Below are 10,784 nucleotides of genomic sequence, written 5' to 3'. Positions count from 1 at the left end.
TTCTGAGGGGTGGGATGGCTGGGTCATGTGGTAGGGTTATATTCAGGTTTCTGAGGAATCTCCAAACTGACTTCCATAGTGGCTTTACCAGTTTGCATTCCCACCAACAGTGGGTTAGTGTGCCTTTTTCCCCACATCCTCGCTAGCAACAGATTGGATTTGAATACCAAGGGAACTGTAGGTGGGACACTATTTCCCCGCAGGTGAGGATGAGCAGTGGAACAATGGCGAAAATAAATTAAACAATATGATCCGAAAACAAAATGCGAAGGATGTAAGTCAAGTCTGAGACCCGAAGTTGGGTCACATATCTCAGTAACGGGAGAGAGAGGACAGAGCTCCCTCAATGGACCCAGCCTGCAATTTTACTTTTTATATATGCTCCTTGTACATAAACCAAGATTTTCCTCTTATCAGATCTGACACTTGCATATTGACTGGCCCAGTTTTTTTTTTAAAGATTTATTTTATTTATTTTAAAGTCAGAGTTAGAGAGAGGAGGGGCAGAGAGAAAAAGTTGTCTTCTGTCCACTGATTCACTCCCCAAGTGGCTGCAACAGCCAGAACTGCACTGATCTGAAGCCAGAAGCCAGGAGCTTCTTCTGGGTCTCCCACGTGGGTGCAGGGCCCCAAGGACTTGGGCCATCTTCTGCTTTCCCAGGCCATAGCAGAGAGCTGGATTGGAAGTGGAATAGTCGGGACTTGAACCAGTGCCCATATGGGATGCCGGCACTGCAAGAGGTGACTTTACCTGCTATGCCATAGCACCGATCCCAACTGGCCCAGTTTTGTATGAACCAGTCTTACATAAAGATTTTCAGTTGGTATTCCCAATACACACACACACCATCCTCTGTGATGGGCCATTTCCTATGTCCTGTGTCTACAGGTATCAAGAGAACTGAAATACCATGGGTACAGGATATGTATTGATTATATAAGCTGAGGGTCATTTGCCAGCTTCTCTTGCCGTGTGGTTCAGGTGGCACTAGTGTCTGGCCAGAAAAATGGGTCTAAGTGTGCAGCCTCCCCCAGCCAGCCTATGGCCAACAATCACGGTGACTGGTCAGGGTGTGAGCCACTGGCTCTGGGAGCAGCAATCTGAACTTTCCATGCATTAATCAAAGTGCATTAAGTGCTTCAGTCTTAGATTATTTTTCCAAACAAAATTGTCTCACAATCAACTACATATCCTTTAAGTTCTAGACATGGTCTACGGTGACTAAACAAGAGCACAGCAACTTATCTGCCTGTGCTGCCGCTCTGCCCACTTGTAGTTCAGGTCAAAACATCGTCTCGGAGAGAAACAGCAGGAATACCCGGCTCTTACCCTCAAGGAGCTTACAGATGCCTGCAGTGCAAGGGAGATAGTGACCATGGCCAGATGTGTGGGGAGAAGGAGCAGAGTGAAGTGCACCCTTCTGCAGCCAACCGAGGAGTCTTTACCGAGCAGTTGCCGAAAATGGGACAGGGCTGGAGGCACGCACAGGTGAGGAGTCAGGTGGCACGACTTTCTAGCCACCTTGTCGAACATTTTTGTCCTCAAATTCCTAATAAGTAGCTGAAATTAAGAACTCACTAGGGACAGAGTCTCTTCCTAGATGGACTGAGGTCCTGAGGCTTAAGCACTAGAACTGCAGTCCCTTGTTTGCCACAATCCTTTGCACTGCTTTCTGGGCTGTCACTACTAAATTAGCTGATGCTACTTGTGGCTCTCCGCTTCAGCTGCTCCACAGGGCCTGGGAGCACAAAGGTCCTCATCAAGCCTGCCTCACTCTGTCTCTGTCTCTCTCTCACTTTTCCTCTTGTCTTGTCTCCTCTCCCTTCCCCTCTCTCTCTCACCCCGCCCTCTCTTCTCCTCTGCCTTTCTCTCCACTCCCCTCCTCCTCCTCCCTCTCCCTCTCTCTTTCTCCTTCTCTCCCTGTCTCTCCCTGAGTTTTGAGTATCTCCCAGCTCACGTGGAAGCCCCTGGCAAAGCTACAGGGTTCTGTGGCTGCAGGTCTGGCAGGAAGGAGCATGGCCATTGAGGCATCGGGCATCGGCCAGTGTACGCTGTGCATGTATGTCTTTTTTTTTTTTTTTTTTTGACAGGCAGCGTGGATAGTGAGAGAGACAGAGAGAAAGGTCTTCCTTTTGTCGTTGGTTCACCCTCCAATGGCCGCCGCAGCCGGTGCGCTGTGGCTGGCGCACCGTGCCGATCCGAAGCCAGGAGCCAGGTACTTCTCCTGGTCTCCCATGGGGTGCAGGGCCTAAGCACTTGGGCCATCCTCCACTGCACTCCCTGGCCACAGCAGAGAGCTGGCCTGGAAGAGGGGCAACCGGGACAGAATCCGGCACCCGACCGGGACTAGAACCCGGTGTGCCGGTGCCACAAGGTGGAGGATTAGCCTAGTGAGCTGCGGCGCCGGCGCATGTATGTCCTACTGCATCAAATGTGAGGAAGGCTGCTATTCACACTGTAGTCAAGGGTAGATCTGCATAGGAATTATCGCATAGGTTTTGGAAGAGGACAAACATCTTGTTCTTACAGGGTCAAAAAGCACCACCATTTCCAACAAACAAACCAAGCATTTCTCACGTGCTGCCCTATGCCCTGTGTGGACTCTCCCAGCAGAAGTCCAGGGTTCTCATGGACTCTGGTTGACCTCTTTGCCCCATCTCACACTCAGTGCTTCAGCCGAAAGATTCGAGGCTCTCATTAGTCTGGTTTGGATCTCAGAAGAGGGGTCAGTTGTCAAACCACAAGCATGGAAATGTCAGAATAGAAATGGAAGGATGGTGCCCCCACAGGAAGACGAACAGATGCCGGGCAAGAAAAGACAGAGGTGAAAAAGTGCTTTGCATCAGGAAATATTTGAAGTGAAATGTGGATGACCCAAAGTGTGGTTTCCTCCATGTAACCCACCAGAGATTGTTGGTCTAAAAACAGCAGGGTGGCCTAAGGGACATGGAATATTTTAACAGAGGAATTGAGAGGTGAAAAATAGGTTGGAAAGCATCCCATTCGGTCTGCTCATTTTCCACATGGAGGAACTTAAGACCCAGACAGGGGACCAGCAGTGTCAAGGACCTGCTGGTAGCTGGTGGCCAACTCCACCAGTCCCTATTCTTGACTTATTTTTTGGTACAGGGGTGGTTTCTTTGTGACGTCACCAAGAAGGTATGGTACAGTCTTGTTTCTGGTTTTCTCTCCCGGAACGCTGTTTGCAAGACGGTTTGGGTGGGCTCTAGGAGACAGCTTCCCCAGGACTACAGCCTATCTCCTCAGTTCCCCCACAGACAGACAGCTTGAATTTCCTTATATAGGCACCAGGGCCACTTGTTGCATTAAGCCAGCCCTGCTTGGCCTGAGCACGCAGGAGGGAGTGCTTTCCAAAAACAACGTCGTCTTGGTACGGCAGCCTTCTTGGGCTCTGGACTCTGCCCCCCACCCTGGCCCCAGCCATAAGCTGGGAGAAGTCTCCGTGCGCTCCTCCTTCCTCCTACCCTCACCTCTGTCCGGCTGTCACCAGCGCAGAGAGCGCCTGGGAATGGGTAAGGAGGCAGCCTTGCACCTGTCAGCACTGGAGAGCTAGCGCGCTTGCACACTTGCCAAGTCTTCCATCTCTCGCCGTGGAAGGCAGGCGAGGCACCAGGCGCACCCTAGCTCCAGCTCCGGGCACAGACCTGCTGCCGAGGACCGCGCGCGCAGTTTGGCTGCTGGCTCCCCAGCGGCGCGGCGCCGGAGGAGAGATTCCCCGCCTACCCTTGCCTCTCCCCGTTTCTACTTCTCTCCAAGGCCGGCCTGGCGCCCTTCTGGGGAAGTCTTTGGGTCCAGTTCTTTAGGTCGCGAATGGAGATCCTGGGGTCTGCGCATGGTCCCCAGGAAAACAGAACACGGGAGGCTCGGGGACCCCACGCGCCTCCTTCGCGCCCTCTGTCTGCCTCGCGCCTCCCTCGCGGCTCCCAGGAGCTAAGGGCCAGGCTCCGGACCCTGGGGCCGGGAGCTGCCAGCGCCAGATATCTCCGACGCTTTCCGGGGCTGAGGCCTCTCCTGCCCTGACCGCGCGCGGGGCTCCCACGGGGAGTCGGGGGCCCGCGCTCCGCCCTAGCCCGCGATCCGCAATCCCCAGATTCCCCAAGGACCTCGCGACTCGCGTGTTCCGAGGCAACCCGCCCTCCCCGACCGCCCACTCGCACCCCCGCCCCGACACGCAGCCCCTCCCTGCGTGATGATGCAAGCCAGTGGGGAGGGCGCGCGCCGGGCAGGGTGGGAGCGGAGCCGCGCGGCGAGGGAGGGAGGAGTGGGAGGAGGAGGAGAGGGAGCCGAGCGACCATTTAAAGCGATAGCAATCCCTGCCCTCTCCCAGAGCCGGGCTGTCGGAGAGCGCGAGCGGCCAGCCGGGGAGCGAGCGCGGCGCGCTGGCCAGCGACCCCGAGAGCGCCAGGTGCCCCAGGCTGGCAGGCGCCGCGGGACCCCCGAGCCTCGCCGGCCGCCCCTCCCTGGGCGCCCCCGTGCCGCGCGCCTGCGGGCACCCCTGGGCTTCCCCGGAGCCGCGCACCCCGAGGGGCCCAGAGCTCGGCGCGCCCGCCACGGTCCCCTCCAGCGCCGCCGCCGCAGCCGCAGCCCGGGCAGCATGGTCCGGCTGGGCAAGCTGTTGGGCGTCCTGACTCGGATGGAGTTCCCCTGCTGCGTGCTGGAGGTGCTCCTGTGCGCGCTGGCGGCGGCGGCGCGCGGCCAGGAGATGTACGCCCCGCACTCGATCCGGATCGAGGGGGACGTCACCCTCGGGGGGCTGTTCCCCGTGCACGCCAAGGGTCCCAGCGGAGTGCCCTGCGGCGACATCAAGAGGGAGAACGGGATCCACAGGCTGGAGGCGATGCTCTACGCCCTGGACCAGATCAACAGCGATCCCAGCCTGCTGCCCAACGTGACGCTGGGCGCGCGGATCCTGGACACTTGTTCCAGGGACACTTACGCGCTGGAGCAGTCGCTCACTTTCGTCCAGGCGCTCATCCAAAAGGACACCTCCGACGTGCGCTGCACCAACGGCGAGCCCCCGGTGTTCGTCAAACCCGAGAAAGTAGTCGGAGTGATTGGGGCTTCGGGGAGTTCGGTGTCCATCATGGTAGCCAACATCCTGAGGCTTTTCCAGGTAGGGGGGGCGCTCCCTCCGGGGAGGAGCGCGCGGGGGCTCCCTGCGGCGCTTAGCGCTAAAAGCTGCCTGGAACCCCCGGGGGCACGGGACCAGGTCAGCCCCCCGCGCGCCTCCGCGGCGCAGATGCCGCCCGAGGAGAGACCTTCCCGGCTCGCGGTCTCCCCCCTCCGTCCTCTTCCCCTCGCTCCCCTGTCCATATTCCACTCCATCCAGCCCGACACCGGGATTTACGGCCCCATTTGCAAGAAGCAATCTGCGAAAAGCAAGGCGATGATTTAAATGGGTTTGCATTTAGAGTGAATTACGGTCCGAACACGGGCTTGGGGACGCGCCGGGCTCCTGGGCAGGCAGGTCGGCGCCTGGAATACCAGAAGATGCACCCACCGGAGCCTGGCATTTGCCTCCTCCCCTGCTCCCACCCCCGAGCCACCTGGGGACCCTGCACTGCCCCTGGAAAATCGGGAGAAGACCTGGAGGCAGCACTTTGTGAACGCGGGGCGCAGCTTCACCCAGCGGGGACTGCCCCCTGCCCGTCTCCCTCCCTCGGGTGGGATTCCCCGACCTGTGGTGGGGAGAGAGGCGTGGGGGGACCCGCCCGCGGTGGGTTTGCTGTGGGCGCTGCTCTGCGCCGTCTCAGTCGCACTGGCAGCCCGGCAGGCGGCGGGAGCCGGGCGCTCAGCCTTCGCCTCCCCACACTTCAGACCTCGGCCCAGAGATGAGCTCATGCCAACTGCGAGACAAGCTCGTCCTCGCCGCCTGCCGCTCCCACCCCTCGCCCACCACCCGCCTTCCACAGCGCGCAGCCCCCAGCCCCGCGGCTGGGCACCGAGGCACACAGGCGCCTGGGTGGTGGGCGCACGGAGCAGGGCCCGCGCGGTCCGCCTCTCCCGGTGCTGCGGGCGACAACAGCAGCGCAAAAGCGAGGGGAAGGCGGCTCCAGGCCGCTGAGCGGTGGGCTCTACCGCAGTGCTCTCGCCTAGCGCTCCCCGGCAGCCTGTGCCCCGCCGCTCCGGTGCTGCATTGGCTCCAAACGGATGGCTTTAGGCTTCAGACATCTGTGTCCAGGGGCTCCGGGACTGTGGGTTCCCTTGAGTCTGACCCCTCGCTTTGCCTGCTTCCCTGTCTTCCCTCCCTTCGGTCCCTGCCTGCCTTCTCTTTCCCCACTCCCAAGTTCTTGGTTCCTCTGGGTCTCGATGTAAGAAGCCTCCCGAGGCGCGGCTCTCTCCCTGGCTGGTGGCGTCTGAGGCCGGCACATCCCTTCCAGAGATGCGCTGGCTGACCCTCGTCGGCACTCCACGGGGTGAAGAAGCACCTTCCTCCAGAGTGCTTTCTCCAGGGGTACTGGGTGTCAGGAGGGGACTCCGCGTGTGGCCTGGGGTGTCGCCGAGTCACCTCCAGAAGTTTGCCTTCGGAAAGCCGGGGCACCAGGGGAAGGTTGCAGTCTGGCATGCCCCCCCCCACACACACACCATGGTCTGTGCGAGCATCCCTGATTCCCTCTGAGGGTGCCAGCCTGGAAACGCCTAGGTGTCCCCCAAAGTGCTTTGAGGGTGGCGGTCACCCTGCATTGCTCGCTTTTACAAAAACCCTGGATTGCGGGTAGTCACACCCCAGAAGCAGGTTCTTCACCTCTGATCTCACAGCCTGGCAAGTTGAGGGGGCTGAGTTGGGGAGAGGGGATGTCAGACACCCCCTGAAAGGAGCTGGGGGCAGGCTTGCCCCTGGGCCCAGGGCTTGAGGCCACATTCTGCGTTCAGTGCTGGGAGACGGCTTTTCTGCCTGCTCCTCTCTTCTCCGGGAGCAGGGGCCTTGCTACAGATGGGCCTGCCTGGCAGAGCGAGATGCTGGGAGGAGGAAGGGCTGAGGGACTGTGCTTGCCGAAGAGGATTCCAGGGGGAGCTGGTTCCTTCTCTGGTGTCTGGTGTGCGAACCTGAGGCAACTCGCAAGGGGAAAAAATTACATAAAAAGAAGGCAGCTGGCCTCACACTCAATTCCCTCCTTCCCTGGTCTACGGGCGAAAGGACCCTGATGCTGGTGCTATCCTGGTTTGCCGGGACAAAAGCCATTCAGAGGAAACACTGCCTTTTCCCTCTGATTTGCCAGTTGCAGCTATGCATGCTGGATTCAAGAGCGGAGGCAGAGGAGCCTGGCTCTCACCTGCACTGACAGGAAAGAGGCTGGGAGGAGGAGGAAGGCAACAACTTGTAGCTGGTGCTGCAAGCTGGCCATCGCTACTGGTGTGGCATCCTGGCCAACCACTGCCCATGCAGGAATATCTACCTGGGCTCCTTCCAGTGGCGTGGATTTGTTTGTTTGTTTGCATGCCTTCTTATACGCTCCTGGCATGCAATTCCAGACTCCCATTCCTGAGCCTTCGTACCTGCATAATGAGTGGAAAGGAAAGTGGCACATTTCTGTATTATTCTGAAACACATCTGTCGGGCGGGGGAGCTGGAAGAGGACCGTGGTGAACCCTGTCTGGGATTTCAGGGTTCGGCTCAATTGAGTGTATCCTCCAGTAAAGAAACTTCTGCAAGTGATTGAGTGGCTGGCTCCTCCGGAAAGCCAGGTTTCCTTGTCCCTGGGAGCCCTGTGGGTTACTGCAGGGAACCAGACCCAGCTGTAACTTGAGCTGTAACTCAAGGGTAAGATAAGGGTCTAGCCTGGGGAGGGAAGTCTTAGGGTCTTACGTGTGTGTGTGTGTGTGTGTGTGTAGGGGGGTACTTTGTGCTGAGGGCAGCGGGGAGAAAGAGGATAGGAGATGCTGCTCCTGTCTGCAGAGTCTGGGATGAAGTTCCTCCCTAGCGATCAGACCCGGGCAGGAGTCACTGCTCAGGTGGGAACAGTGGCTGGGAGTTGGAGTTCCTGCCCTCCTGCGGGTTCCAGGTCAAAGAAAGGAGCTGAGTGAGCCCAGTCTCCTCTATGCACACACAGAGTCGGTTCCTAAACGGCCTAAGAGTCACACACAGCCATCGGGTCTCTCCAATCCAGGAATTTGAGGCTGATGAAATTAGTGGGTGGCCGGGGATCTGCCAACGAGAATCCAATCACTGCAGCTTCCCTGCACCGGGTTTCCAGCCGCACAGAAGCATCAGGGGGCAGTTTCTGGAGATTGGCTTCTGAGCCTGTGCAAAATAATGCTCTCCTAATGCAAAGAGAGATTAAGCATAGATTATTAAGAGTAACATATTTTTAAAAAACAACCACAGCATGAGGATGGCTTAATGTGGAGAGGTTATATAATATAGTGGCCAAAGGATTAATCATGTACCCTGGCCACTGTTTTATGGACCGTAAGTAAGATGTATTATGGTGGAAAGTGATGGGAATGTTTTTATTCAAGGTTTCTGTTATTGATTTGAGAGCAAACACTCTGAGAGTATAAATTACTCTTCTCCATCCTGACTTGGAATGAGCTGTGTTTCATGGGCACTGATGTGGTTCCAGCCCTAGACTGGGGACTCCATGGAATCTATGTCACTTGTTTATTTCCCTAAAAGCAGCTTGAGGGAAAAGGGTTTGCTCCACCCTTATTGGGGCACCATGCCAGTCTGAGCCCGTGGACTTTATCCCGCACATTTGTACAGATATTTGCACACTTGTCAATGTTTGCCTCTTTTTGTTGAGCCTTGGATGTAATCTCTAACTATTGGGGCAATGTTTATACATGAGTACCTGGGTTTTTCCTCTCTTCATTGTTTTTTTTCTTTCTCTCCCCTGTCCCCTTCATCTTATGTAATCAGATGGAACTCGGCTCATGGGACAGTGTGATTATTACTATAGGGAGGAAATTAAAGTAAAAAAGCAACTCTAACCTACTCTTTTGCCAATTGCATAAATATAGGTGTCCCTGCCATTTGGAATAATCTCTCTAACAGTCTCTGCCTGCATACTTGCTGCCTTGTAGGAAACTTACCCAACAGATGGTGAGTGGGGAATTTTTAAAGGGGCATTTTTTAAAAGAGCAAAGAGGAAAAGAATGAAGCTGTGTGCATCTCTCCTCGTGTGTCCTATATACACACACCCACCCAGTGAGGATCTTCCATTCTCTTCTCATGAACTAGTGAAGATATGACTGCATGCATTTCGACTTCATCAACATTTAGAGTTGATCAGATCCCAAGTGCTCAGGTCCTTATATGTGCACAGGCTGTGCCAAGTCCTGGTAAGACCATGGCCAGTTGGTGGTGCACTTCCTGCCCGTCTTGCCATCGACCAGCTTTGTGGTCCTCACCAAGTCATTTGATTTTCTAGATTTGGTTGTCCTCCCTGGATTTGTTTGTGTTTTCTTCGCTGTATTTTGTTTCTTTAAGAAATGTCGTTTCTAAACGTCTCCAATCTTTATGATGGGCTTGGGGAACAGCTACTCTTGTGGGAAGTTTCTGACGCTGTGTTTCCATTTCCCACCTTGAATGTCCCGTGTTTGCGGTGCACTTGGACGGCGTGTCTTCTCATGGCTGCCTTGGTCACAACTGGTCCAGTGGATTTCCCAGACTCAATCTTTCCCTTGCTTCTTTTTCCAGTTTGACCCACAGTGCTTTATGTCAAGGCTGGTATAGGGAAAAAGACCTCCGGGGTCAGCCTGCCTCAGGGTTGGAGATGTAGGCAAGAATTAGAATTGTTCAGTTTACAGGTGCACCCAGAGCTTTTGGCTATATGAATCCTGTCTCCTCACCTGTGGCAAGTAGACTGGACTTTCCTTTTGGAAAATGGACAAATGATGATATCCTGCCTGTCTTTCTGGCTGTTGGGATAAATCGCCTAACCTAGGTCAACAAACAGGTGCATGCCTCCAGGGTGGTCATCTGACCTGGTCCAGGCCAATGAAACACCTCCCCAAGACTTTTCTGTTAGAGAAAAATGGGGCTCAGTTCTGATGTCTCTGGGTGTGTCAGTGGGAAGACATGATTCTGGAGTGCCCCCTGACCACCCCATGAAGGGAGGGACCTACTCTCCGAGGTAGGCAGGATGCAGTGGCAAGGAGCCAGAGCTCTGCTCATCTTCTGGGACTCCCACGGGCAGCTCCTGCATCTGAATCTGCACGCATCCCTGAATTTCTAGTGCATGCCTTAAAAAAGTTTCTTTCCCTGTTTTTGAGAGTGTCCCAGCTGAAGCAGCTGATTGCCTACATTAGCGGAAGGGTCATTGACCAGCGTTGGTGGAGTGGAAAATAAGAGATCCTGTTTTCTTTACTTTTAAACCTGATCCTTCAAGCTCGGATTGGGGATGTTCGGAACCCTGCGTCCGTTTTCATTCTTGCTGGTGTTTTCTGTCATTGCTTTAGGCATCTGTGAGTGCGTCTTTCCAATCCTGATGCAGCCGAGAGGGCGGGTTCTTCCGATGTCAACAGCAGCCTCTAGGACTCCTCGCTGGAAGCTTTGGAGCCGTCCTCAGTTCCTTTCATTAAAGCAAATCTTCTGTTGCTATCCCCAGGGCACAGAAGCATTTTCGTGGCATAATGGAGTACAAAGTACATTAAATTCCTGGGTCCCTGTACAGTAGGCAACAAGCCTAAGACTATTCCACATCCTCTTTTACTTTAAATAGGCAATTAAGAACAGTTGAAAACTACATTTTCCCAGCAACAAAGATGCGTGTAGGATTACTTGGTAGGAGGACATTTGTGCATTGTGGACTTAGCCTAA

General features: G+C 55.4%; 1 protein-coding gene across 5 annotated transcripts in view; it reads left to right on the top strand.

The window, feature by feature from the left end:
- Window positions 1-4,299: 4,299 nt before the first annotated feature.
- GRM7 (glutamate metabotropic receptor 7) overlaps window positions 4,300-10,784 on the top strand; it is an 826,769-nt gene continuing 820,284 nt past the window's right edge. For 3 of the 5 annotated variants that reach the window (XR_007913802.2, XM_008273589.4, XM_051831889.2), the window contains exon 1: window positions 4,300-5,135. Coding sequence is in view for 4 of the 5 variants with exons in the window: in XM_008273589.4 (XP_008271811.3) it covers window positions 4,617-5,135 (519 nt within the window). In the remaining variant the exon portion in view is untranslated. The remainder of the gene's footprint in view (window positions 5,136-10,784) is intronic. The other 2 variants (XM_002720620.5, XM_070051235.1) reach the window with 2 other exon arrangements.

Source organism: Oryctolagus cuniculus, chromosome 10 (genome assembly GCF_964237555.1).
Source record: "Oryctolagus cuniculus chromosome 10, mOryCun1.1, whole genome shotgun sequence".
Classification (NCBI taxonomy): domain Eukaryota; kingdom Metazoa; phylum Chordata; class Mammalia; order Lagomorpha; family Leporidae; genus Oryctolagus; species Oryctolagus cuniculus.
The sequence above is the reverse complement of the archived record's forward strand: the minus strand, read 5'-3'. Positions and strand labels throughout refer to the sequence as shown.